The sequence below is a fragment of the Furipterus horrens genome, unplaced genomic scaffold (genome assembly GCF_987537825.1).
Source record: "Furipterus horrens unplaced genomic scaffold, mFurHor1.1.pri manual_scaffold_9, whole genome shotgun sequence".
In the NCBI taxonomy this organism is placed as follows: domain Eukaryota; kingdom Metazoa; phylum Chordata; class Mammalia; order Chiroptera; family Furipteridae; genus Furipterus; species Furipterus horrens.
This window is the reverse complement of record NW_028327179.1, coordinates 100,301,941-100,329,257: the sequence shown is the minus strand read 5'-3', so window position 1 is coordinate 100,329,257 and position 27,317 is coordinate 100,301,941. Positions and strand designations below refer to the sequence as shown.

General features: G+C 57.5%; 2 protein-coding genes across 3 annotated transcripts in view; both read left to right on the top strand.

Annotated features, from left to right (window-relative positions):
- Nucleotides 1–13,284, top strand: part of RHEB (Ras homolog, mTORC1 binding) — a 35,594-nt gene extending 22,310 nt beyond the window's left edge. For both annotated transcript variants that reach the window (XM_090287716.1, XM_090287715.1), the window contains exons 3-8: nt 2,324–2,391; nt 7,383–7,465; nt 8,117–8,173; nt 8,285–8,332; nt 9,465–9,546; nt 12,776–13,284. In XM_090287716.1, coding sequence (XP_090143842.1) covers nt 2,324–2,391; nt 7,383–7,465; nt 8,117–8,173; nt 8,285–8,332; nt 9,465–9,546; nt 12,776–12,868 — 431 coding nt within the window. In that variant the 3' untranslated portion in view covers nt 12,869–13,284. The remainder of the gene's footprint in view (nt 1–2,323; nt 2,392–7,382; nt 7,466–8,116; nt 8,174–8,284; nt 8,333–9,464; nt 9,547–12,775) is intronic.
- Nucleotides 13,285–21,462: 8,178 nt separating this feature from the next.
- Nucleotides 21,463–26,907, top strand: CRYGN (crystallin gamma N). Its single transcript, XM_090286932.1, has 4 exons — nt 21,463–21,630; nt 23,299–23,547; nt 25,660–25,805; nt 26,708–26,907. Exons 1-4 carry the CDS (start codon nt 21,610–21,612, stop codon nt 26,841–26,843), a joined length of 552 nt encoding a protein of 183 aa, XP_090143058.1. The 5' UTR covers nt 21,463–21,609; the 3' UTR covers nt 26,844–26,907.
- Nucleotides 26,908–27,317: the final 410 nt, after the last annotated feature.

The window sequence follows — 27,317 nt, the reverse complement described above, 5'->3', positions numbered from 1 at the left end:
GGACGGCCAAGGTTGCAGGAGGGGTCACTCCCAGTCTGAGGGGCTGATGGGGGGGCTGATCTATGAGGATCCCCCCTTTCTGCAGGTACCCCAGGAGGCACTTTTCCCAGGACAGATGGAAGAGCTCAGTTCCCTCTCACTGCTGAGGAGGAGGGTTTACACCTTTCTGTGTGCAAGGACACACTTCGTGTGGGCTGACATTTCTTCTGTCCCCCGCACAACTGTGCCCCGCCCCTGTCCTCCTTCCTGCCCGCCAGTGCTTCCCAGCTCTGAGGCCGAACCTCCCTCGGGCTTCTGGCCTGCGCGTCGGCGGGAGTCAGTGGGCTCGGGCTCTGTCTGCCCTTGCTCGGCAGGGACCCTCCCCTCGAGAACGTGCGTGTCCCCCCCGACCCCAGCCCTGGCCTCTCCGCTGCACGCGGGCATTGTCATTTAGCTGCCCTCGTGTCCCCATGGGTATTGAATAGGCTTCCCAGACTGAACCTACCCAGCCCAGCCCCGCAGCCCCTCCTCTGCTGTCCCCGGGGCCCCGCCCACAGACCTTCCTGTGTTGGTAAATGGCAGCTTGTGCCTCCAGTTGCGCAGGCCGGGAACTTCGGCGTCTTCCTGACTGTCCCTTCTTCACACCCTACTTGATGCGATGGGAAAATCCTTTAGGTCCTACCCTTGCAGCATATGCATAGTTCCACCGGCTCTCACAGCTCCATCTCTGCCCCTCTGGTCACTGCATTGTGGGCTCCCCCACGGTCCCTTGTCCAGGTTCCTATTCACAGCGTAACCAGAGTGATCCTTCTACAATAAAATAGGAGTCGTATCAGGTCACTCTACCACTCAACACCCTTGGTTTCCCGTCACATTCAGAATAAAAATCTGAAGTTCTGACCATGCTTCCTAAGGCTGCCGCCCGCCGTCCTCAGCCTCAGCTGCACCGACTTCCTCGCTTTTCCTCACTGAGTGTTTCACGTGCTCTTCACCCCCCCGCCCGGGTGCTCTCCCGGGGCAGGTGCCTGGCAGCAGGTCTGTGTCCCAGTCCTCCACGGCCGCCTGCTCGCCGAGGTCAGGGCCTGCGGGTCTCAGCACCTAGTGCTGGCCGTTAACGGGCCCTCAGGAAGTACATCTGCGTGAACGGACGGTGTCTTGTTTAGCCTTCGTTATCACGTTACTTGCGACCACAGTCCCTTAGTTCTAGTCGGAGGCTGCTGTGCTGGTTTCGTGCGTGACCTTCCTTGCGTCTGTGCGTGTGTGGATCTCGCGGAAGACAGGGTTCACATGCATGCCTCTCAGCTCGACAGTCGGTGCCCTGGGCGTCCCGCGTTCAGAGGGGTCGCAGTTTGAAATCCACAGTAGAGTTTTTTTTCTTTCAGTTGTTTAAGTGATTATTTCCAGAAAGAGCTGTCACGTGGGGCCGCGGCGGGAGCAGGGTGGTCCTGCTGGCCTGCGCTCGCTGCTGGGGCGCCCCCGGGCTGCAGCCCCGCCCCTCTGTCCCCCCTCCCGCGCTGTCACCCGTCCGGCCTGCCTTCCCAGTTGGCCGAGGGACAGACGTGCAAGGGCCGGTGCCGTCCGCTGGCGGCCGGGAGACGTGAGCTTCTCGTGAGCCAGGAAGGCTGGGCCGGGGCACAGGGACCTGTTCCGCCCGGTTGTCAGGGTCCCAGATAGTTCTTTGTAACAGTCAGTTACTGTTAATAGTTCTTCCCTCTTGGTCTATATTTGCCCTAAGTGTCTCCTTAAAATTCTGAATTGGCTTTTGCAGAAGCTATTTGAGTCTGATTTGTGTGCGCGTACCCCAGTAGGAAGAGGAGTTATGACAAATTGCTTGGATCCGTCAGCTGAGGGGGAACAATGGCCTCACACAGAACATCTGTTCCATTGCTGTTTCGTCTGTCAGTGAGACTGAAGGTTGTCACGTACGGAAATTCGTCACATTTCAATAAGTATGAGCTCTTCATGCTCTGACGTCAGACTTCCTGTAAATTAATGAACAGGTTTGTGCTTTTGGCCTGTTTAGACACCAGACTGTGTAATGTATTCACTTTTTCACAAGAGAAAGGACTGTCCACAGAGCTCAGATTACTTTTATGGGATGAATTATTGCCTTATTTCAATTTCTTTGAAAAAAACTCAAGGTTTTGCCAATCTTGATTTTTGTCAGCCGTGTTTTTAGTTAAATAACGGAAGTAGGGAAGAATCTGTAAACTCGGAGGTACGTCCTTTTTGTTTCTAGGAGACTGTGAGGGACTCTGCTTGCTTGGTCGTCATTGTTCAGGCTCTGAGTGGCCTCCAGGGAGCGGTCTAGCTAACTAACGCCCGATTCCTTTCTCCCCTGCAGCCTTCACCAAGTTGATCACAGTGAACGGACAAGAATACCACCTTCAGCTCGTAGACACAGCTGGGCAGGTAAGGCTCTCGCGTCTCACGGGCCCACCGCAGCCAGGAGCCCCGGGACCTCTCCTCGGTCGTTTCTGCCACCTGGGGCCCATTTCAGATAACTACCTGGTTCCCTACTCTGGGGTTGTTTCAAATGTATTCATAGCGTTGTGAAGGCTTGTGCTTGCTGCAGGGGGCGTGTTCTAGTTCCTAAACTTCGTATCAGAGACACATGAGTGTTTCTTCTCCCGCTGTGGCATGTGTTCCCTACGTTCAGAACAAAGTGCATCTTTTCGGAGGTGGGGGCACAAACTGGGCGGGACCTGTACGTGGATTAGGTGGTCACTAGGTTACGGGCTGCTGGTTTGATCCTCTGCCAGAGGTTAAGTAACCAAAACAAAGTCACAGGTTAATCCGTGTGGGGACTGGGTCACTGGGGAGCTGACAGGAAGCAGAGGGTGGAAGAAGTTAGGAGAACCTGAAGGGAACAGAGAAGCCCTTCCTCTCAGCCTTGTTTCCCTCCCTGTGGGCCCCAGGCCCGCTCTCACCCACCCCTCTGCAGGCCGGGTGGCTACAGCTCGGGGAGGGGCCGTGGGAGGGAGCCGCCGTGTGGGCCTCTAGCGCCTCGCCTTGCACCTTCCAGACGACAAAGGGCCGTCGGGGTACCTGGAGGCTTTCTCTCTGGAACCTGGGGAAGTTGGGTTAGTCCTGTCCTGGTTTGGAGTAAACTCCCTCTGCTGTATGAGTGTCACAGATGGGACGTGGGACCCTTGTTCACCCTGCACACTCCGCATGGCAGGGGACAGGATGGCGTTTGTCATCAGACCTCACGATGGCTTTCTGGGAGCAGAGGCGTCCTCGGCTCCTGCTGTGCAGGGTGCCCGTCCACAGGCAGAGTGGCAGTTTGGGGGCTGTCACAACGTGGGGAGCGAGAGAAGTCGCATGAGGAAATGATGATGGCACAGGGCTGCAGCTTGTCTTGGAAATGAGTGTAGGGGATTCTCGGGGTCCATCTCTACCACAGTTGTGAGAAAGGGGCACCGCGGTGTAATTATGCCGGGACAGCGGGCGTGACCGAGAGCCCAGGCAAGGAAATAAAGCTGCGCCGTGTACAGTAGACTGGCGCTACCAAGGGTTCGGTTTGCCTTTACGTCTTTGTTCCGACATTGCATTGTGTCCCGGGAGTGGGGGCGAGAGCAGCAGTGGGTAAGGCTCGCTGCGTCGTGGTCCTGCAGGAACGCACTGCAGAGGCCGCCAGAGGCCAGCCCTTCGTAGCTGCCGGCCGTGTAGGCTCTGCGGTAGCTTTCCCTCCGACCAGTGACCTTGAAAAAGTCAGGGGACTTCTCGTCTGTGACATGGTGACACTAGTGCGTGGCTTCGAGTAGCTGGGCGAGCTAGTCAGGGACTGGAGCCTCACATGGGGATTTGGGACACTCCTGAGGTTGGCGCAGTGGCCCGCGGTATGGCCTGGGGCAGAGGGGCGCAGGTGCCGCACGCTTGGAGGAGAGCTGTCCTTAAAGCCTCCCCTGGAGAGGACGTGGCTTCCCTGCAGCCCCCGGTCACTGGGGAGTGGGTTCCCCGGTGGCCCCACTGCGCTTTAGCAGAAGTGGCGCTTGCCACCACGCCCATAACTGTGGCAGTGACAGCCCTACCAAGAGTGTCCCCAAGGCTCAGAAGCTCAGGAGGGCCAGAGCCGATCCCTTACCAGCTCTGCTTGTCTTGCTGTGTTGGGTTCTGCTACGGCCAGGTAAGAGTATTTAGAGAATTTTTACACAAAATCCATCCCAATGTAGCCACTTGGAATAGTTTGTTCTCCGAGCAGCTAAACGCTGTGAGAGGCTGTGGCCACACTTAGGAGGGCAGAGAACAGAAGGCCCTGCTGGGGCGCATCACCCACCGTGATGGGCCACCCAGTTCTGTCGGCACTGCGTGGGCTGACGCCCAGATTACAGCTCCAAGGGCTGTTGGAAGGTCGTGGGAGCAGGGAAAGGCGGGGGGCGGGGGGGCACATTCTTTAAAAGCATCTCAGTCAGTTTGTTCCCTCGCTCGCACGTTTTAGGAGAAAATCACACCGTGCATTGCTGTATAGCAACACGTGGCGGCAAGGGCCGCTCACATGGCAGTCTGAGTCGTAGCTGGTGTCGTCCCCAGCGGGGGGGTGATGGATGTGGTTCAGTGTACAAGCTGGTTGGTTTTGTTCTGGTCCAATTTCAGTAGACTCAGTGATAATTGACAAGTGAGTCAGGGACAGTCAATTTTATAATGTCAGATTCCCCTTCAAGGAAAGATATTATTTAGGTATATTTTTTAACGCAGTAATAGATGCACGTGTTACAGAAATACAATAGCACCAAAAGGCAAATAGTGAAACTTAGATCTTTCTTACTCAAAACCTTCGCTCTGCCCCCAACAGCAGCCCGTTACCAGTTTCTAGTATGTTTCCAGCTCTTCTGTACATGAACGTGCAAGCGTAGCGTGCGTGTGTGTGCGTGTGTGTGTGTGTGTGTGTGTGTGAGAGAGAGAGAGGGACCCACAGAGCAGCGCGTTCCATGTCTCCATCCTGGAGGTTATCGCGCGTCAGTGCACTCAGCCCCTCTCCCCCGTGGATGCAGACTGTCCGCCGTTGGGCTTGTATCGTCACTTAACTGTGGGCCTGCAGTCAGGTGGTCTCCAGGCTTGCTCCCCAGCAGTGCCATCGTCCTGTCCTGGGCGTCTCAGACGGGCGGGCCGGGCCTGGGGTAGGACCTGGGGCGGTGCAGGCGCTCTGCACACGCTCCCAGCGCTGACTCCTCCCCGACACCGTAAGTGCGCGGCTGGCGTTTTTGATGGTATCTGTCGTTTTTATCGGTGTTTTTCTCTCTGAAGGAGTTGGATCCTGTCTTCCCGTGTTTGAGGACACAGTCTTCTTCTGGGAGCTGCCCCGCCTGTTTGTGCACTTCCCCTTTTCCTTACTGATTGACACACCCCTTCGTATGGGAAGGAAACTAGCATTTGGTACGGGGTCTAAGCCGGAAGGTTTTGTCTTCAGGTTAAATTCTCCCATCGAATGTGCATCGCTTCAGTCTCGTCTTTAAGTCTGATGCCTCCTGCAGCCGTTTTTGCGGAGGCCGGAGTTAGAGACCCCGCTTAGCCACTCACCCCAGACGGCGCTGCACCTGCTCCCTGTGTGCTGCTCTGTGTCCTTGGGGGGTGGGCTGCCAGCCTGGTCCTGTCCCTGATGCCCAGCTCTGCGCGGCTCTGGGAGATTTCTCAGTCTGCTCCCCGCATGAGCCGCTGCTGCTGGGCCTTAGTCCCGGAGCTTCGTGGCTCCCCCCACCTGCCCCCACACCTGACCCTCTTTGTCAGAAACTGTGCTTTTTATCCAGGATTGCATTACATTCACGTGTTAGCTTGGGGTTTATCAGTGGACAGCCTGTGGTTATGCGTGTTCCTGCTAAAGACTGCCACGCTGTCCCGCTTACTTCTGTAATCTCTTGGGAGTATTTAAGATTTTCTTCAAATGAATCATGTATTTTTGTGTCCTTCCGCTTGTTCCTAGGAATTTTGTCCCTTCCGGTTGCTGCTACAGCTGCAGGTCCTTTTCCTCTGCTTTACTTCCTGGACAGCTGTTGCCTGCACTGCGCTTCTGAATATGATTACTCCTCATCTCCCACCTCTTCCTTTGGGGGGATGTAACGTGAACTTTGGGTCCGCTGTAGTGAGCTGGGGACTAAAATTGTTTGGAATTTTGTTTTTAATTTGGGTAGGAAGATCTGTCATTTCATTAACAATTTATTGTTTAAGAATCAAAATCAACAACTAAAATGAACTCATCTTAATGAAAGTCGTACTGGGAACAAAACAAAGGCTTCGTTTTGCATAGGGTGGTAAGCTCTGTGATGTAGAAAGGCTACTTTCTGATTAAGGACCACCGTAGAGTTGACAGGAAAAGTGAATTTTCCTTTTTTTAAAGATACTTTACTATAGGGCAGTAATTCAAGGTCATCGTGAACACTAGTGTTACCACTGTGGAATTGCCGGGTTAACAGAGGCCGTTACCTGATGTAGTAGTGACCTGCCGTGGGTTTTCTGTAACGGTGCTGGTCTGCGTGGCATGTGGACAGGTAGATTTCAGCTGGAATGCAACGTCTATACCAGACAGCGGTGTGCACCCACAAAAACTGCTGAGCCCCAGCTGTTGTGGCTCGGTGGACTGAGCGCCGGCCTGTGAACCAAGGGGTCGTCCCAGTTCGATTCCCAGTCAGGACACAGGCCTGGGTTGCGGGCCAGGTCCCCAGTTGGGGGTGTGCGAGAGGCAACCACACAGTGATGCTTCTCCCCCTCCCTTCCTCTCTCTCTAAAAATAATTTTTTTTTTTTAACTGCATTGACATTTAATAATTCTGTATCAAAAGCATTTCAAAAAGCCTCATACAGCTGGGGACTAATATGCTGTTCTGTAATGTGTACCTTTGTTTGTAATTCCTAAAGTTGCTCAGTAAATAACTCATTTCATCATCAGAAGCCTGGGTACCCACTCGGAGTGTAGTGTGTCGGTTCTTCTCCCCACTTCCTCTCTCTCAAGTGCTGGGGGTTACGGGCCAACAGCCGGCAGATCGGGGCCGAGGCCACTGTGACTCACATGCAGAAAACGGGTCAAGTGATGACGCAGCCGTTTATATGGGAAGATAACGCTGATTTAGGGAATAAGCCAGTAGCACTTGTGAGTTGTCTGTGAGCTCTTAAGAGATCCTGGACTTTTCATTGGAAAAAGCAACCGTGAACCAGTCTTACCTTCCACTCCGCCGTCCCACCCAGGGGTTCCAGACATGTAGACTCGCCCGAACTCGTTAACGAATATTGATTTACAGCCTATTATCACCCCCAACCAGTCTTAAGTAAGTCCTGAGTGTGTAGGCTGTGCTGCTAGAATAATACTGTAAACCACTTTCTGTTCACTTGGATTTCTCCAGCCAGGGGGTATGTGGGGACTTTGGGTGAACGTTGCTCGTTGTGCCGAGTGTGGCTGTTCTTCCCTCACAGGACGAGTACTCCATCTTCCCCCAGACGTACTCCATAGACATCAACGGCTACATCCTGGTGTACTCGGTCACGTCGGTCAAGAGGTGAGGCCCCGCCCCTGCCCCGGCCGGCCTTCGTTGCTACGCAGATGAGTATTCACCTTCCTGCAGGCTGGTGCTGCGGTCGGTAGCGGTGGCCGTTAGACCTAATCGCTAGCAAAGTGTTCGGTGGAGCAGACAGGTTGTTACGGGAAGCTGGTACCCTGATCGGTGTTCTCGTGCGCGGGTAGGCTCTGATACCCTGGGTTTCTCACGCAGCCGCCTGGACAGAGAGACTGAGCGCAGTCCGGGCTTGTCTGCTGGCTGAAGTGGGGGGACACAGAGACTGGCCCCTTTCCTTTCCCCGTATTAGTGTGGCGCCCGGCCGGCTGCTAGGCCCTCTGGCTAAGGGACGCGCTATAAACGCTCATCAGAGACAAGAGCGTGTGTGTGGCTTGTCCGCTCAGTGATGGACTTTCCCATTAAGTGTCAGGCCTGCTTCATGTTGAACATTCTCAGTCGGGTCACTGAGCGTCACATACGTGCACATGTGAAATGTCGGCCGGAAAAGCAAAGGAGTTCTTTGTGTTCCGTTTCTTTTATATTAGAATGGTGAATCTGACATTTCCTGGTTTTCTCACTAAAACATTACATAATAAACATTTAAAAACATAACCACTGAATTGGATGTCTGATTTTATACTTTCTCTTTTGTAGTTTTGAAGTGATTAAAGTTATCCACGGCAAATTGCTGGATATGGTGGGGAAAGTGCAGTAAGTAGTACTATTTTCTCTCTTTTCTCATATGCACTTGTTCTAATGTACCTTAGGAACAATCGATCTGGTACTGACTGGTTTGCTTTGGCTTTTTCCTTATATTTACAGAATACCTATTATGTTGGTTGGGAATAAGAAAGACCTACATATGGAAAGGTATGTACCTTCTGAATAACTGCTGATTTATAAAATTAAGTCTTAGTGACTTTGTCCCCAAAGTTCCATTTTTAATTATTGTTCTTACAGCAAGAATATTTTTAGCTACAGCCTGTCTGTGCCTCTGTGTTCAGAACTGTGGCAGGGACCGTGCTCAGCAGAAGCGAGCTCTCCCTGCAAACACTACAGGAAATTATCTTTAGCCCTGGCTGGGGCGGCTCATGGACTGGGCACCGGCTTGCAAACCAAAGGGTCGCTGGTTCGATTCCCCGTCAGGGTACATGCCTGGGTTACAGGCCGGGTCCCCAGTTGGGAGCGTGCAAGAGGCAACCTCACGGTGATATTTCTCTCCCTCTCCTTCTCCCTCCCTCACCTGCTCTCTAAAAATAAACAGAATCTTTTAAACAAAAATAAAGACATTGTTAACAGTACTAATAATATGACTAACTTATTTTTTTTTTTAATGAAATTACCTTTGTTTCTTGTACTGTTTTTTGTAAAGCAGTCTCTAAAAAGACAGGGGTAGCATTCATTTATTCATCAAATCCTGGGGTTAGGCTAGAGCGATGGGCCCCCACCCTCTGGAGCCTGATTCTAGAGGGAAGAGGCCACTGGCCGGGTGGCGGCAGCCTGGGCACCATGGCCCTTCAGGGTCGCCCTGTTCCTGGCCCTGCGCCCTCGCTCTACACCCTGGGGAGTGGGCAGGAGCGGTTGTGTGAGCTGCGAGGGCTGCTGGAGCAACGGCGACTCTAAGGCAGCATCTGTTCTGTCCCCCCTGGGGTGTGGGACAGGCTCCTCCGGAGCACGGAGCAGGGCTTGTGGCAGGCCCTGCTCTGGGGGCCTCTCCCAGTGCGCCCCTGCCAGCGGGAACTGTACCCCGAACCATCACCCAGCCTCCGTGCCTGTGAGCCGCGAGCGGGGAAGGGGCCGGGGTCTACACAGTGTAAAACAACATAAAAAATTTAATAAAACCGAGTACTCCTCTGTGTCACACACGAGTGATGACACAGCAGAGCATGCGTCAGCTCCATGAGGACAAACGTCACAGACATGAAGCCTGTTCCCTAGACCACGTGGGTGTTTGTATAATGAAGGGCAGAGCTCTTTAATTAGAATGTTCTTTTTCCTGTAGGGTGATCAGTTACGAAGAGGGGAAGGCGTTAGCAGAATCTTGGAATGCAGCTTTTTTGGAATCTTCTGCTAAAGAAAATCAAGTAGGTATTTTTCCGACTGCCTGGGCGCTGCGTGCTGCCAGCTGGGGGCCTGTGTCCTGCACGGCCAGCGGGTCAGCACCCCCCGCCCTCCCCGGCTGCGTCACGGACCCGCCCCAGGTCCTGTGTCTGTCTCTAGGCTGCCTTGGAAGACACTGTTTGTGTGTCAGTTCAGTCAGTGTTCTGCTTATGAAGGGCCCTGGGATATTTGCAGGGTAAACAGAACTCAGTGGTAACGGGAATGCCGCCTTTGTGAACGTACATGACCATTTCTGTTCTACACGGAAAGCTGACGTGGACTCGCCTGGGTGAGAAGAGGGGCTGTGTGCCCAGCCAGAGTGTAACGGGCGGAAGCCTGCTGGGGGGGCCTGCTTGGAGGCCGGGGACAGTCCCCAGCGTGACACGCACTTTCGGTTAGTCTTTTGGTTTGTCGGGACGGTTCCTTTTCTTATGGACAGATTAGGGGAAAGGTGTTCCTTTTGTTAGGTTGGGCTGATGAAGAGAGTCTCCTGGTTCTTGGGACGTGCGACCAAACTAGTCAGGGGCCAAGTTTCAGAACGTCAGCACCTTAACTTTCGAGTGGGACGGGTGGGCAGGGGAAAAGGGCAGCTGCAGCGAAGATGCATTGCAGGGGCCGGATGGCGGGGCCAGGTGGCGGCCACCCGGCATTTCTGATGTTCTGTGCGCTCGGAAACGCGCGGAAGAGAAGTCGGAGGGGGGCCGTGCGGCCGAGCGGCTGCCCTGGCCGCCTCCATCCTGTCTGCTGGCCGCGCTGGGCGCGCTCCGGTGTGACAGCGGCGGCTCTGCCTCGCCGCGCCGGCGTGTGAGCGCTGGGCAGTCCGTGCGCACGCCAGCCACCTGGGGCAGGGTGGCCCGTAAGGCCCCGCCTCCCGCGTGGGGAGAGGGGCTGCTTAGCGTGGGGGCGTTGCTCCGGTTCGTTGTTGGTTTTGAGAGCAGCCGGTACAGGGGTGCGCATGGGCGTCAGCCGCCTGCCGCTCGGTCTCCGCTCTAGTTTCTGTCGTGCGCAGCTGTGGCTGGAGGTTTCCGTGGCGCTCTTTCCTCTCCTCGAGGGGGTGCCATCGGGAGACGGAGAGCGGCCAGCGCAGTCAGCCGTCCCCGGGCTCACCCGCCACCGCGGGGCCTGCAGGGAGCCCTTGCAGGCAGAGCGCCTGTTAGGCCCCGTGAGGCGCAGCCGTGGAGACGGGCACGGTCGTCCTGCGCAGGCCGGGCAGCCCCCAGCCCCTGTCCCGCGGCGCTCCACTCCCGCTCCCACTGCCGCTCCCTGGGACCGCGCCAGAGAGGGCCCGGGCCCTGCACGCAGTTTCTCCGAGTCGGGGGGAGAAGCCAAGGCGTTCCGATCTGTAAGTGACCCTCCTGCACACGCGCCGGGGAAGCCCACACCCCAGTGGTCACGTGGCGGAGGCCGGTTCCTGTGGGCTGCCCAAGTTTTTTATGCATGAATTTTCAGGTAGAGCCTGTTGTAACTTGTATTACTTACCAAAAAGTCGGTATTTTAAAATCAACCCTCCTCAGCAGAGTCGCGTTCTGTTGGTAGGCGCATGCACAGGAGTAAGTATTGCCAAGTCTGGGAGGGCACTGCATTCTGATCCCCGATGAAGTGGGTGGGGGGGCCCGCGGTTTGGGTTACTTCCTACGGAGGCCCGCAGCTGTAGTTCAGCAATTCAATGCAAGAAAGGAAACAGATCACGCAAATAATTAGGAGTTTTAAGATTGATCTAAAAAGGCAGATCCAAACACACTATTTTCTTGGTAAGAGTTTGGTGTGTGTCATTCCAAACATTTTTCTGTGCATTATTTTTAGGGTGAAATAAAGAACTTGTTTGTGTAGCTGTGGGACAAGATGGGGGGGCTAGGAACGTAGAGCGAGGGAAGGCTTGCTGAACCAGTGGCCTTGGCTGGACCGGGGTGGGGGCAGGGGCCTGGGGCTGGCTGTGGCTTGGTCAGGAGTCCTGCCTCACACCGGCCGGAGAGAAGGACCCAGAGCAGCGGAGCCCGGGTTCGAGGCCACGGTCCACTCAGTGGTCAGTGTAGGCAGAGTTCTCTTTTGAATGTTGGTTCTCTCTTTCTGGTGAAATGTAAACATGCCGATCAGCTGAGGGGGAGAACGAGGGGGAGGCTTTAGAAATTTGAATGAAAAGAAGAGGCACAAAACCTCCGTCTGGGGGTGACTGGACAAGGGACGTGGAGTTGGGCTGCTGGGTGGCACCGAGGGTCCCCTGGGTTCCGGGTCCCAGAGGTGAGGTGAGACCTGTCACCGGGTTCCCAGGCTGCCCTGGCTGTGTGGCAGCCGGCGGACGTGACGCCATGGTGGGCCGCGGAGTCTCCACCGGCCCCGGGGGAGCAGTCCGGTCGGGGCCGGCCCCTGTGCACTGGCAGATTGTCAGGCTGGGGCTGCTGACAGTGAGGGGGTGGTGGGGTGGCGGGTTACCTGACCGTGGGTGGTGCTTGGTGGTGACAGGACCCAGGACTGCCCTGCGAGGCTTTGGGCAGCGGGGGGTTTGTTACCACAATGAGCACATTTAAAGGACAGGGACCGGCCCCTGGCCGTTGTTCAGCTGAGAAAGGATCTCCTGTCCAAGACGACAGGGCTCCCCTGTGAAGGGCTAGGAGGGAGGCCGGGGCGCTGGGAGGTGCTGGGGGTCGGGACGCTGCTCCGGATCGGGGGCAATGACTCAGTCCACGCGTGGCTCTGGGGAGTCCCGGCTCGAAGGTGACGTGTATCTCCTCACTGCGAGCGTCAGCCCGGGAGTTTTAAGGGAGCAGGAGCCCAGGTCCGGGGGCGGGCAGGAAGGAGAAGAGCCCGCCCGCCCTTGGGCCCCGCTGTGCCTGGTCACACAGGGGGCGTGGCCCCCTCAGGTGAGGGGGTGCTGCTGGTGTGCTGGACCTGAAAATCCAGAGGCACCATGGAAGGGCTGAGAGGGCTGGCGTGACGTTGGCAGGTGCCATAAGTGGGACAGCAGGTGTCAGACGGGGACGGGACTCCTGGGCCCCTGTGGTGACTGACGAAGGCGGGGTTAGAAGCATGAGAGGTTAGTTCTGGCCTGAGGTCTGGTGGCGGCGGAGGTGGTGTGCGCGGGGATGCGGGACGGAGGAAGGCCAGGGGCGGGGCGGGGCGGCCTCTCGGCCTCGGCACCTGCAGGGGCAGCAGCCTGTTCGGCCCCCCGGTTTCCGCTGTAAAGCCAGCACAGCCCCGGTTTCCTTTGTTTTTCAGACTGCTGTTGATGTTTTTAGAAGGATAATTTTGGAGGCAGAAAAAATTGATGGGGCCGCTTCACAAGGAAAGTCTTCCTGCTCGATGATGTGACTCCACGCGGGGCCCAAGGACACTGGGGGCCCGTCCTGCGGGGACGCAGGCTGCCGTGACCGGCGGAGACCGCTCGGCTTCGTTTCCTTCTGTTAACCTGAACGATTTCATTTGGGTCAGAGCTCTCTCCTGCCCGCCCCTTTCAGATTATGTTGAACTCTGACTCTGTCCACATGAATTCACTTCCACTTTCAAATTTTAAGCAATCATATTTTCAATTTATATATTGTATTTCTTAATAATATTATGACCAAGAATTTTATCGGCATTAATTTTTAAGCGTAGTTTGTTGTTTAAAATAATGTAATCATCAAAAGATACATATTGTTACACTACTGTTAACTAGGCTTCCATATATCAGTGTTTATTTCATTGTGTTAAATGTATACTTGTAAATAAAATAGCTGCAGACCTTAGTCCCGCGGCTGCTCAGTGTGGCTTTTCAAGGAAACCTCGTCCTGTGAGGGTCTCTCCGGGGCCTCAGGAAGGCCCAGTCGGAGTGCAGGAGCTGGTGAGGGACGCGGCCGCCGGCAGGGGTGAGCAGAGCCCCCAGCCCCCGGATGGGCCCCCCGGGCAGCAGTGGGGGGGCGGCCCTGTGGGCAGGGCTGCCGCCGTTGCCTGCAGAGCCTTCTCGTCACCCCTGCCTGTCCCCTCAGCTGCTTGAGTGGAAGGTGACGTTAGAGACGCGCACTGTCCCTCCTGGTGCTTAGCTCGCCGTCCGTGGCAGCCGGGATCGGATGGGCAGCAGGCCGCCTGTCCCCGTGCCTGCGCCACCAGCGCTGTGCGTGGAGGCCTCGCGGACCTCCTTCGGGCCCCGACCGCTCGCCTGCGCCTCCACCACACGTCAGTCCCCGTCGAGCGGTGTTTGAACGGTGCCCCGTCCCGGGTAAATTTCCACAGGGCCATTTCTAACATTTAGGAAAGGATGTTACTATTAGTAAAATACAGTTTTGCTTTGTGACAAATCTTTTAATGAAAAGTTGTTTTAGAACGTCCACTGAAGGGGATCTTTTAGGTGTGTGTGTCATCATTCCAGGGTGAAGGTAGGGCCTTAGGAGACCTCCACAAAGTGCTCACTTTATAAAGAAACAGAACTGAGTTCTGACAATACAGTGTCATTACTTACCAGCAGGGCTTGTTCTTAGGCCTGGTAGTTCGGGTCAGGGCCCTGTCAGGGCCACATGCAACCCGGGCCCGCCCCTCCCGTCGGCCTTTGCCGCCTGCAGGGTTTCTTCTGTGGAAGGCAGGCTCTGGCAGCACATTCACCCCAGAAACAAGGCCGCTGCCGCCACACTGGGGGCCTCTTAGGGCTGGTCTCCCGTCTGGCAGTGGCATGGTAACTCCTTTACGTCGGTGGTCCCTGACCTTTTTGGCACCAGGGACAGTTTCGTGAAAGACATCTTTCTCCAGTGCGGGGATGTTGAGACGGGAGAGGAGCGCAGGTGCTCACGCTAAGCCGCAGGCCGCTCCCTCCTGCTGTGCGCCTGGTTCCTAACAGGTCACTGACCCAGTACCGGTTACATGGTGCAATTTACCCATCCTCTCACGTTTTCTGAGCACCTACTATGTGCTGGTCCTATTCTAAGTGCCCATAAACAACAGAAATCTGCGCCCTTGTAGAGCTTGCATCTGACTTCGAACTTTGGAGACACCACGGTGCAGAGCGTCGCCCCGCTCCCAGGTCCCGCCCGCCAGGCCGTGGACTCCTTGCTGCAGACAGACTCCGCTCGCTACAGGCTTCCACGTGCCCTCCTGCCAGACACCCCCCCCCCCCCTCGGCAGCCCGAGGGGTCGCGGGGCTGGAGCGCTTCACAGCCCCTTGCTCTGAGGTCTGTCATCCTCAGCAGAGTCCGGCAGTTCCCTGGAACCGGCCCCTCCCCCCAAGCTTGTCTTTATTTGACTTGACATGAGGGTAAGAACAAACTAAGAAAAAGGAAGGATTCCCATCCCCCAGACAAGGAAGATCTGGAAAAACGAAGTTCCCCAGGGGGCCCCTCTGAGAGGCAGCCCACTCATGGGAACCCAGCACATGCCTCCATCTTGACCAGAAGTCTAAATGTCTTGATTGTAACTTTTCCTCTCCTGTTTGATATAAAAGGAGACTTCATTAAGCAATAACAAATCTTGCTTGTCAGCGTCGTGAAAAAGCTGGACTTGGGGACCGTTTCGCCAGGCTTCTCCCTCGGTTCTCAGAGGTCCCTCGGCGCCGCTCCTGGTGGTGTCACTGCCGAGCCCGCACAGTGGCTGCTTGTCTGAGAGTGGATGCGTGGGTGAGTTTTTCCATGGGGCTCACCCTCGAATTGGGCCCGAGTCTCCCGGTGTACTTAAAATGCCCCGCTGTTTGCCCAGTGCCAGCGCAGCCGGTCCTTCCAGGCTCAGAACACAGACGGTGTGCTGGTGCCTCCTGCCATTGTCGCTGCCAGCTGCCTGGGACCCAGATGGCAGCCGTCCTCGGTCATCCAGACCCAGAATGTGCCGCTGCCTCCTAGACTGTCGTCTGAATGGTTTAATGATCCTCGGAGAGGTCTAGACTCCCCAGAAAACGTCTGGCTCCCGGGACTGCGGCCCCATCTGAGAAGCCTGCCGGCTGCGCCTTGCCGCCTGCGCGGGGCCCATCGGGACTGCCCGTGGCGTTTCCAGGAGAGGCACGTGCTTGTGGAAGGGCGCGGCTGCCACCAGGCTGTCCCAGCAGGAAACCAGGCCGCCTTTGAAGTGTGGCTCAGAAAGTTCCAGTACCGCTTTCTCTCTCCTCCACCTCCCCCAAGAAGAGGAAGTTGTACATTAAGAAAAAAAAGCTGACATTGAGCAAAATCTGGGTTACCTGTCCTAGAATGCCGGGGAACGTCTGCGCTGGAGCCGGAGCCGGAGCCGGAGCCAGAGCCGGAGCGCAGCTGAGCCGAACTTTGCCTCCGTGTTCTCAGAGGAGGGACCTGAGGCTGGACACCTGCCGACTCTCAGTCTGCTGTTCGCACTACACCACGTACGAACACAGCCCACGAGCCTGACACCCCGATAACCACGGGAACCCCAAATAAATGGAGCAGTGGGTTAAGACTCAGGACAGAGCAGCTGTAACCCCAACTCTGCAGCTCTCCTGTGTGTCTTTGGGCAACTCCCTTCGACTCCGGTCTTGATTCCCGTGTCCAAGACATGTCTTTGCCGGAGGTGGTTCTAATGGACGCAAGTGTGAAAGCCTTGGCTATTCCCAAAGCCCTAAAAACACAGTCATGTCCCAAGGGAACGGAGCCAGGCCAGGTCTCCAGTCGAGGTCTGTCCCCTGATGTCCGGGTCTCCACTGCTTTCTGGAGCCCCTGAGCCTTCACGGTATGTGTCTCCAGCAGAAGTAGAATTCCCCCGGGGCTACCTTGTTAGTTCCCGGGCTGCACATACCAGAGCCAAGATGGAGGCTCGAGAATCACCTCTCCAGACCTGGCCAGTGTGGCTCAGTGTTTGGGCGCCATCCCACAAACTGAAAGGTTGCTGGGACAATCCCAGGTCAGGGTGGGTCCCCGGTTGGGGACATGCAAGAGGCAACCAACTGATGTTTCTCTCAAACATCGATGTTTCTCTCCCTCTTTCTCCTTCCCTTCCCCTCTCTAAAAATAAATAAAATCTTTTTAAAAAGAAAAGAATTGCCTCTCCTGCCGTGGCAGGTGGCTCATTTGGTTGGAGCATCGTCCCATACACCAGACCCCAGACGGTTGCAGATGGATCCCTGGTCAGGACACAAACCTAGTTGGCAGCTTTGATCCCCCATCAGGGTGTGTGTGGTAGGCAACCAATCAGTGTTTCTCTCTCACAGTGATGTTTCTAAAACCAGTAAACATCCTTGGGTGAGAATTTTAAAAGAATGATCTCTCTAGGCAATTTAATTCTAGTCTGGCCCAAGGTGTCAGGAACATGATGATCTGCGTGATAATAAAAGTTGCAAGTCGCACATCAGATTCACTGAAGGTCACGGGTGAACCTGTTGAGCTCAGTCCTGCACCTGCTCACCAGACCCTTTTGCAGCACTGGGGCGTGTGCCCTAGTCGGGGACAGACAACTTGTCCTCCAGACCCAACAGGGGCCTCAGCCCCTCATCTGATTGCTTTATCCGACTCTGCGGCCACCCCACCCCCCCAGCTTCCACACTATTACAACCTACCAAGTGGCCTTGGCTTCTGCTTTTAAGGTATGACGTTCCTCAAGAAATAGAGGGTTCTGGAAACATTATGGTCAGCCATGAAGACCTTTCACCCAGTTTTTCCTGCTGCCCAAAAAAGGCTGGGGAGCCGCGCCCCTTGATTTATTACTGACCAAAACTAAACAACCCGCAGGCTTGTCTGCTCCGAGGGGAGCTGCCTGCACAGGCCAAAGCTCCCCAGGGTGGTGCTTTGTCCTTGTGCTCCCTCCTCCTGGCCCTGCCGTTGTCAGATTAGCCAACCACGTAAATCAGCGCGGCCAACTCGTACATGTAGCTCAGCTGTGGGGCTGATGTGTCCTGACCTTTACCCCAAAAACGCTTCAGCAGCGGCCAGCCTGGCACGCGGGCAGCTGAAGCAGCTGGAAACGTTCCCCTCCCCACACTGGCCCGTGGGGCTTGTCAGCCGGCGACAGGCATCGTTCCAACGGCCACCTCTTCTGTGCCTGTAGCCAGAGCCTCGTGTGAACTTCAGGGGGCGGGAACAGCGCCACGTCAGCCTCTGACTCCCTGTGGCTCAGGGGCCACACCTGAGAGCCAGGACTCAGGCAGTGGTCCCTAAGGAAAGGGGGTGCATGGCAGGGGTTCCACGAGGCCCCGCCCCGCTTGCCTGGGACCGACGGGCCCGTACTGGTAGGATTGTGTCCCCCAGAAATCTGTGTGGAAGTCTTCATCCCCGCATCCATGAAGTGGCCTCGTTTGGAAATGGCCTTTGCAGATGCGATCAAGTTAAGATGAGGTCGTACGGGAGTCGATGAGCCCGAATCCAGTGACTCCAGTGGCCTGTGTCCTGTCCAGAAGAAGGAACTGAGGCCCAGAGAGAGAGCTGCACATAGGAGGCCATGTGGCCGTGAAGGCCAGGACTGGAGTGACACCGCCACACGCCCAGGAACACTGAGGACTGACGACCCCCAGGAGCTAGGACAGACACAGGACTGGTTCTCCCTCTGCGCCTTCAGAAGGGGGGAGCCTGCCAGCCCCGGGTCTCAGATACGGCCCCCCACTGTGCAAGAATAAAATGCCGTTGTTTTAACCTGGCCGATTCCTGGGTTGGGGCTGTGGCAGGAAACGAACACAGGGAGTCCCTGCAACATGGGGCCGTCACTCTCAAAAGCAGCACCGTCCCCGGCAACGGAGCGAGTTGGCCATCCTGAGCGTGAGGAACCCAAGTGGCACATGGCCTGAACTGTCAGGTTTACAGGGAGGAGACTGATGCTCAGAGCAGGTGTGACCAGCTGTCTCACTCCGTCCTGGCTGCTCAAACACAAAGCCACATGCCACAGACGGGGGGGTGGGGGGCGCTGGTAACCACAGAAATGTATTTGTCACCGTACTCAGGCTGTGACGTCCAAGATCAAGGCACCAGCAGACTGGTGAGGTCCCACTTCCTTCCTGGCCCTTGCGTGGCAGGCAGGCGGAGAGGGCTCTCTGGGGTCTCTTCCGTAAGGCCCCCAGTGCCCTTCATCAGGGCTCCACCCTCGGGACCTAAGCACCCCTTGGAGGCCCCGCCTCCTCATACAGGGCGAGGCAAAGTAGGGTTGCGGTCAGGAGTGTGAAACACAGTTTATTCCTGTATTATTTATTCATTACTGTGTCCTTTTCCAGGCAGACAACTGTAAGAGCGGGATTTCAACATAGGATCCTGGCAGGGGGACGGGGCACAAACTCCATCTGTGCCAGCTGCCTAGGGCCACTTCGGACATGCGTGTGAAAACCAAGACTGAACCCCATTTTCTAAGAGTTGGCCATGACCCCCACCCCACCCCCCGGCCGTGATTTGCATAGACGGGAACGCAGACAGGCGTGTGCACCTGTGCGCACGTGGGCGCGGCCCTCCAGCCCTGCATGGGTCTCTGTCCCGGCTACACAGAGCCCTAGAGTTCGCACCACGGACAGGTGCGCGGTGGCGCCGATGCTGCTGGACAGTGGGGGTGGGGGACACTGCCCTGATGACATGGCCCCCTGAGAAAGATGCAGCCCCTGGAATAAATAAAAGACCCGGGGCCGCGTCCTCACGCCTGCCCTGCCCCTGGGCCGGCAGCCACCTCTCTGGATCCACCTTGGTTTTCACTCGTAAGATGGAAAGGCATTTAAACTCAATTGGCTGTTCCCAGTAATGCATGTTCCTCAAGCTGGATTCAGATGCTCCAGTGCAAAAATACCGATTTCCCAACCTTTTTTCCATTTTAGGGTTGTTTTTCCCAACCATGTTTCTGAAACCTATAGCACCTGCAGCCCCGTCGACGTGGCTCCACCCCGAACTGAACATGTGTCCGGTTCGCTGTCACTGTGTGGAGGGCGTTAGAGCCGCGGGGCCCAGGCCCTCGGGCTCGCTCCGGCGCCCTCTGGAGCCTGAGGAAGGCACAGACGTCTGTGCCCAGGTGCCTTTTCCACATTCTTGGCCCCGGACAGCCTGTAAGAGCATGTGGGTCCCCAAGGTGCTTACAGGAAAGTGCAGGTCATGCCTCATGGCGGGCGGGCCCCAAGGCCACCGTCCTGGGCTGGTGGCCTCACGGGTCTCCTCCTCAGGCTTTCGGGCCCAGGGAGAGGTACGTGAAAGCGGGGGGCAGGACACAGCTGCGTGCCGCTCTGCCCAGTGCTGTCACCCTTCTCAGGGAAGGTGGGAAGGGACAGAGATGACATACGTGTCCCCGGTCAGCAGGTGTCCTAGACCCCAGGTCCGGCGCACACACTCAGCAACTCTGGAAAGATTTGAGGCCCCAACATGGGGAGGCCCTTCTCCATTTCCACAGACCCCAGCTCGGCGTGGGGCCGCTGGGCTGCGCCTTGCTGAGGTTTCCTGGCCCTGCAGGCCCCAGAGCTCGAGCCCTGGTCCTACCATCACCTCCCAGGCGTGACCCTTGGCCAGGGCTCACCCTCCGCCCTTGTTTAGAGAGATGTCCAGCCCAGAGAGAAACATCAATGAGAGAAACACCAATCCGTTGTCTCCCGCACACGCCCCAACCAGGGACTGAACCCACAATCTAGACATGTGCCCCGACTGGGATTCGAACCTTCCACCTTCTGGTGCACGGGCTGACGCTCCAACCAACTGAGCCACACCGGACGGGCAAGTCTATATTTTTTAAAATAATAATAAGAGACTTATTTAAAAATCAAGGAAGAGACTTCCCCTCCTTTTCCTTCCAGAATTTCTTCCCCCGCCCTCCTCACATGTTCATGCCTCCCATGTCCCGCTGTTCCCGAGCGGCCCAGCGAGAACTTCCCGCTGCGTGTGTCCCGCGCTCCACTGCCTGTAAACCGCCCCCTCTCGCTTCTGAACTCTATTACCCTGTTTCCTCCCTCCCCCGTTTTTCTAATTTGTCCAAAAATGTCTTATACACCCAATGTGGCCTCGCTGTCTTTGGAACGTTCATGCCTCTGTGAATTCCTGGAATTAAAACGTTGCTTTTCTCCTGTTACTTTGTCTCTGTTAATCAGGTGGTTAGCGCAGCCGGAAGACCTTAGGAGATGGGAGAAGCGTTAATATTTCTTTCAGCTCCCACCCTCCTGTGCCCCAAGAATTGAATGACCTCATTTCCCTGGCCCCGGAGCGTTTCATCTGTGAAACGGTGGTAAAAATACACCTTCCTGCCAGCAGCTCGGACTGCTCCCCGCAGTCCCCTTCCTCCCTGCCCACAGGCCCCTCCGGGAAGCCCCCTGGGTCCCCCCTGCCAACAGGAGCTCTCCTTTGATCTCAGAGCCAGCCCGCGCCACACCTCCGCTCCCCAGCTCTTGGGGCGGCCCGGCCCGTCCCGTCCCGTGGCCTCAGTGTTGACGGCTCACTACAGATGATCTCGAAACCTCTATGTGACGGAGCTTCTGTGCCCCGAGAAAGTCTCCCGCTGGAGCAGGGTTGCACGTTCTGTGAGCGGGCCCTTGTCACCAGCCAGGGTGGTCTGGGCACAGAGCGCCGTGGCCCACCAGGAGGGCGGTTCCAGGCAGGGGTGGCTGGCACCAAAATGGGTCAAAGGTGAGCACTGGTCCCTGGGGGGAGGGGCGGAGGGGCAGGGATGGCATTCAGCAGGGTCAGACTGGGAGGTGAGGGCGACCTGGCAAGAGAGGCCGAGGCCAGCCAGGGGCCACGGGGGTGCTCAGCCGAAAGTTCAAGGTGGGACTGGGAGCTAAGATCAGAGCATCAGTCAGGGGTGGTCATGGGCTGTCCTCTCTGCCCTCAGGGTAACCAGGGGAGAGTCCTGGTAGGCTTTGTGGGGAGGCAGGGCGGACCTCAGTGGGAGGTGGGGGGAGGGAAAGGAAGCTCAGAGACCCCCCCAGGCAGGGGGGTAGAGTGGGTGTGTGGTCCTGACTCAGCAGGGTCCGCAGCAGGCAGGGGTGAGGGAGGGGGTGGGGGCGGGCCTGGGGCTCAGGCACAGCGGTCTCTTTAACCCCCCAGGTGCCGTGGGCTGGGTCCCAGGTTGGGCGGCCCCTCATGGGCTTACACGCCCGGCAGCCCTAACATGCCGGCCAAGCAAATCTTTTGTCGGGGGTGCTGACCCAGCAGGGTTACAGCGCCTGCTATATCTGGCGGCTGGCGCACGGGGACGGCGGGCAGGCCACCATGGCGCAGTGCTCGGGGAAGGTGAGTGAGACCCCGGTAATGTCAGAGGCTGAGACAAAGCCTTGAGACCCCGCCCCCCACATTGCTGCTTGCACTCGGGACGCTGGGGGCAGGAATGGGAACCGGGGGCAAACTGTGGATTGATGCACCGTTTGCCTCTGATAAACCCGAGCCAAGCTGGCTACATGGCAGCCTGGTTGAGGGCCTCTCTGCTGGGGTGGTGGGAGGTGGGAGGGTCTCAGGGGGGCTCACCTCCACCCCCTCAAGTCTGGGAGGGTGGTCAGACCTCAGACGGGCCTTGGCTGGGGCAGGGGTGCCTTGCCTGCCTGCAGCCCGGACGCCCCGTGTCCCTACCTGAGGCCGGTCTGTATGGCTGCCTCCTCGGGGACACTTGGGGCTGGTTCCCTGCAAAACACTGAGACGTGAGCAGCCTTTGACTCCTGTGGGTGACCAGTTCTCCCTGAACACCTGGAGGGCGCCCTTGACCAGATCTGTCGTGCGCAGGACGGTAGCAAATTTGGACCTCTGTCCCAGCCTTTGGTCACCAGGGGCTGCATCCAAGGTTACTGTGACAGCCTGCGTAGGCTAGGTGATGCTTTGTGGTCACACGGCCTCCCCTGTGGCCGTGAGGGAGAGCCGGGGAAAGGGCTCGGAGCTCACACACACGCGTCGCTTTGGCCAAAGCACGTGGCCTCGCCCAACTGCAGGGACCAGAAGGACCTGGGACACAGCACACACGTCTGCAGCAGTTACAGGGTCCAGGTAACATCACGTGTACTTTGCCCAGGCCTTTTTGGAGCACACATTTTTTTAAAGGATTTCATTTATTTTTAGAGAGAGTGGGGAGAAAGAGGCAAAAAGAAACATCGACCAGTTGCCTCTCGCACGCCCCCAGCCGGGGACGTGGCCCGCAGCCCAGGCCTGTGCCCTGACCGGGAATCAAACCAACGACATTTTGGTTTACAGACTTGCGCTCAGCCTGCTGAACCACACCCGCCAGGCCAGCACAAGTCTTAAAACCCAGAGAGTTCCTGAATGGTTGGAATTTTAGGTTCCGGGGCAGAGAGTGAGTTTTGGGGTTGACAAGGTTCATGCTGTTTAGTTCGGGGACAAGGAGAACCCATCACTGCCACGTCAGTGTAGGACCCTGTGTCTAAACTGGGGTGTGAAGCTCCAGCCAGCTCTGACATACACCTGTCACCCAAAGGAGTGGCCCACTGAGCAGAGGGACAGTGACACTGAAATACCCTTTTGAGCCATTAATCCTGAGCCACGCCCTACCTGACCCCATGGCTCAGCCCCAGAACCCGACTTCCGGAACGCTGAGTGCTGGCTTATGACGCTAGGTTCTGGGGAAGTGTCGTCTTTTAAAAACAGTTCCTTGGATGGGGTGTTTTAATAATAAAAATTCAGTTTAAAACAGTGCGGCAGGCGTTTGGAAAGAGTCTGTTTTCAGCTGGGCCACCGGACAAAGGGGACTCCCTGTCCCCACGTATCTTCTGGAATTTGCTCAACATGAGCTCCTGGACCAGGAGGGCCGGGCGCTGGGTCTGACCCTGACCTGCCACCCACGCGTTCTTCCTCCTGGTCAGCAGAGTTGAGCACCTACTGAATGCAGCAGCCCGGGGCTCAGGGCTCAGTCGAGGGTGGGGCCCCGTGACCCTGCGCCCTCCCACCCGGCCTTTCCAGATCACACTCTACGAGGGTAAGCACTTCACGGGGCGGAAGCTGGAGGTCTTCGGGGAGTGTGACAACTTCCAGGACCGAGGCTTCACGAACCGGGTGAACTCCATCCGCGTGGAGAGCGGAGCCTGGGTCTGCTTCGACCAGCCCGACTTCCGGGGCCAGCAGTTCGCCCTGGAGCATGGCGACTACCCCGACTTCCTCCGCTGGAACAGCCACAGCGACCGCATGGGCTCCTGCCGGCCCGTGAGGATGGTGAGTGCGCCCCTGCTCCTGGGGGCGTCCCCCCGGCCAGATGCGGGACAGTAACGAGGAAGCAGGGCCCTCCAGCTTTCAGAGCCGACAGGGCGTGGAATCTTTAAGGCAGACAGGTGTCCCAGAGCCCCAGCCCTTCCCGCGTGCGTGGGGTACACGGGGCCCCGGCTGGAGGGCCCCGGACCCTTTATGCCTGTATTTTCAGGCACGTTTTAGGAAAGCACTTTGAATTTCTCTTCTTTTCTTTTTTTAACTTAAATCATTTTTTATAGTTCAATGACAGTTGACATCCGTTATATTAGTTCCAGGTGTACACCCCAGTGATGACAGACTTATGTAACTTACTAAGTGATCACCCCGATAAATCTCACACCCACCTGACACCATGCATAGTTATTACAATATTATCGATTCGATTCCCTGTGCTGGACTTTACAGCCCCGCGACTGTTCTGTAACCACCGACCTGTACTTCTAATCCCTCCACCTCTTTACCCAGCCCCCAACCCCCCTCCCACCTGGTGACTGTCAAAATGTTCCCTGGATCTATGAATTTATGTTCTGCTTATTGTTTTATTTTGGTTTTAGATTCAATCGTTGATAGATTTGTATTTATTGCCATTTTATTGTTCGTATTTTTTGTTTTGTTCTTCTTCTTCTTCTTCTTCTTCTTAAAGAAGACTCTTTAACATTTCATATAATACTGGTTTGGTGGTGATGAACTAACTCCTTTAGCTTTTTCTTCTCTGGGAAGCTCTTTATCTGTCCTTTGCTTCTAAAGGATAATCTTAGCACTTCCAATTTCTGATCCCCAAATCTTGCTGAGTTTTCCGCTTACGATGCTGTTGGAAATACTAGAAGTCTGGTTTTGCAGCCAGAAGGGGGAGCACTTAGCTATGTGGTACGACCACCAGGCAGGTCACCTTGTAAACAGCATTTTCAAAACCCTTTGCGCTCAGCTGGGGCAAAGGCGCTGGGGAAGGTGCAGGACTGGCCAGGAAGCAGAATCCGGGGGCAGGAGCCTCCAGGTGGCCGCCGTCGCACAGTGTGGCCCCGTGTGGGCAGGGGCACAGGATGTGTGTGTCTCGTTGCCTCCACGGTGGCTTCTGAGGAGCTAGGCTTCTCCCACGTCCCAATTCCCAACCCGTGAGTTCCGGAGGGTCCGATGGGAAACAGCTGATTCCTGAGACCAGGGCGAGCGCTCTCATCGGTCTCAGCTGTGTGTCTGCAGGGGGACCCTTACCTGCATGGGGCAGGGGGGCAGGTGTGCAGGCGAACATCTGAGGAACCCCGGGGACAGAACCGCCTGTGTGGGGTTCCCCTCTCTTCTGCACGGTTGCGAAACCAGCCGGGCCTCGGCAACCCGCATGTAAGGGTGCGTCCTCATTACCGCCAGGTGCGGACGTTTGCAAACGGGCTCACGTGCTTGGCCCCGGGTCTCGTGTAATGCTGTTTGTGTGAGAAACATGTTACGGATCTTCCCAGTGGCCTTCTCCTAAGAGCTGGCCTTGGGGCCAGCCGTGGCGCAGACCCAGCCCCTGCGGGCGCCGCGGCCGGTCAGTCCGGAGCTGGCCTGCCTCTGTCTGTTGGAAACACAGGACGCTGAGACGCAGCTCTGTGTCTCCTCCCAGGGACAGGCCCGGTGTCTCAGCAAAGGAGAGCTCTGTATTTGCGTTGGACTCCTGGCTTCCTGTTTGAACAGGAGGCTCCATTGCTGTCGTTTAAGGGCTTGCTTCCAGCCTGCGGCCCCGGGCAGGGGCTGGGGGCACAGAGGAATGGGTCAGTGTGGCTGGGGCGCCAAGAGGAAGCCCCGTGCCCGGGCCCTGATCAGAGCTGCCCCTGCGCCCCAGGCAGGCTGGCCCGCTCTGCACCCCTAGTGACAGACAGAGGAGACGGACGGGTTCAGGGGCTCTGCAGCTTTTTAAAGCCACAGACCCCTTTCATCCAACCAAACCTCCAGCACATGAAGGAGCCGAGGCGCTGGGGTGGGGGGCCTGTGGAGGTGGGGACTCTCTGAGCGCCCAGAGCCTGGGGAGGTGCCAAGCTCCTGCCCACCGGGAGGGACACGCAGCGCGTTGACCTTCTCTCTTTCCTGCGCCCACGTGGTCGGCAGCACGGGGAGCACTTCCGCCTGGAAATCTTCGAGGGCCGCAACTTCACGGGCCAGTGCCTGGAGCTCCGGGACGACTGCCCCTTCCTGCGGGGTCGGGGCTGGGCCAAGAACGGTGTCAGCGCCCTCAAGGTGTACGGGGACGGAGCGTGAGTGCGGACGGGGTGGCCGCCAGTCCCGGGCCTAGCTGTGCCGGCGAGGCGGGGGTGGGAGGCTTTGGGGTCGGCCGGCCCCCAGCGGTGGGTAGCTTGTCCCCTGCCCCGAGACCCTCTCCTTCCCTCACCTGCCTCCCTTGCCCCGGCCGGGCAGTGTGGTGTCTGCCTCCATGGCCCGGGAAGGCCACATTACGGGGACTCGGGTCCCTTCACCCGCGGCCCACAGCCTCCAGTGGTGAAGGGCCAGGGCCAGGCCCTCCCAGGGGCTCCTAGACTCGTCCGGGCTCCTTGTGTGCGCTCTCTGCTCTCAGGGCTCCGAGCTGTGGGAGCTGCGCCCCGGGAGGGAGGGCGGGCCCCCTGGGGTGCTGAAGTGTCTGCAGGGCAGCTCCTTGGCGCTCACACCCCAGTTTCCCACTGGAGGGGGCGCCCCTGGGGGCGGGAAGCTGTGCAGGGACTGAGTTGGGAACCCCCTAAACCAACGCTAGGCATGAGCATGGAAATGGGAGCGCCCGCTGGATGAAAGGCAGTAGTCGGTCCCTGTTCTGCGCCAGCGCCCTGCCAGGTGACAGGCGCTCTCTGTGCAGACCGTCCTCTGCGGGGCCCGGGCCAGCGGCGGAGGGCGCGCACGGGCGGCGTGCGTCCCAGAATCGCTGCCGGCCCTTGCAGACTGATCGGCTTGCACTGAGCACGCCCGGGACACACGTAACACCCAGCACTGTCCCCAGCATGTGGGCGGTGACACGCAGGGGCGGAGGGGATAAACGTCAGAGGAGAGCAGGGCTGGGGCCACAGCTGTCCCCAGAGTGAAAGGATGGACTCTGGCGGGGGCGGGGCGCCTGCAGGTGGCGCTGCTCAGCGCCCTGAGACCTGACGTGCCCCCCGCCGTCCGGCCCCAGGTGGGTCCTGTACCAGGAGCCCAACTACCGCGGCCGCATGTACCTGGTGGAACGAGGCGACTTCCGCAGCTTCTCCGACTGGGGGGCCCACGGCCCTCGCGTCCAGTCCCTCCGCAGGGTCGTCAACTTCTTCTAGCTGGGCCCGCGGTCTGGCCAGGCCACATGCGGGGGCCGCAGGGAATAAAAGCCATAAAAGTGGAGAGCGAGGTGGCCTGAGTGATGCTCTGCCCCTTCCTGACCCTGGGGCAGCCGGGTGGGGGCACCCACGGCCTGGGCAGGAGGCCAGCAGGACTCCCCAGGGAGGGGAGCCCAGGTTCCCTGGAGGGGGGAGGAGGGCACTGTGAGGCACCCACTGGGGGAACATTGAGGCTGGAAGCCCAATGCTTTCACTTTACACGGGAGCCCTGAGGGGGAGTCACTGCCTAGGACCCCACAGCAAGCCCCAGAGCAGCCAGGACAGGGCCCGGGCGCTCCTCTGACCGCCCCCCTCCAAGTTAGGGGACAATGGGAGGGAAGAAGTGATGGCAGAGGGACAAGGACAGGGAAGTGATGGGGGGGGTGAGCTGGGGGACCCATGGGGCCTGCAGCTGAGGCAGCCGCTCCCTCCAGG

Bases quoted from the DNA above. Each gene is read 5' to 3' on its own strand.
- CRYGN (XM_090286932.1), top strand. From the start codon at position 21,610: ATGGCGCAGTGCTCGGGGAAG. The intron at 21,631-23,298 runs GTGAGTGAGACC...CGGCCTTTCCAG, and splicing joins TGGCGCAGTGCTCGGGGAAG to ATCACACTCTACGAGGGTAA. The intron at 23,548-25,659 runs GTGAGTGCGCCC...CGTGGTCGGCAG, and splicing joins CCTGCCGGCCCGTGAGGATG to CACGGGGAGCACTTCCGCCT.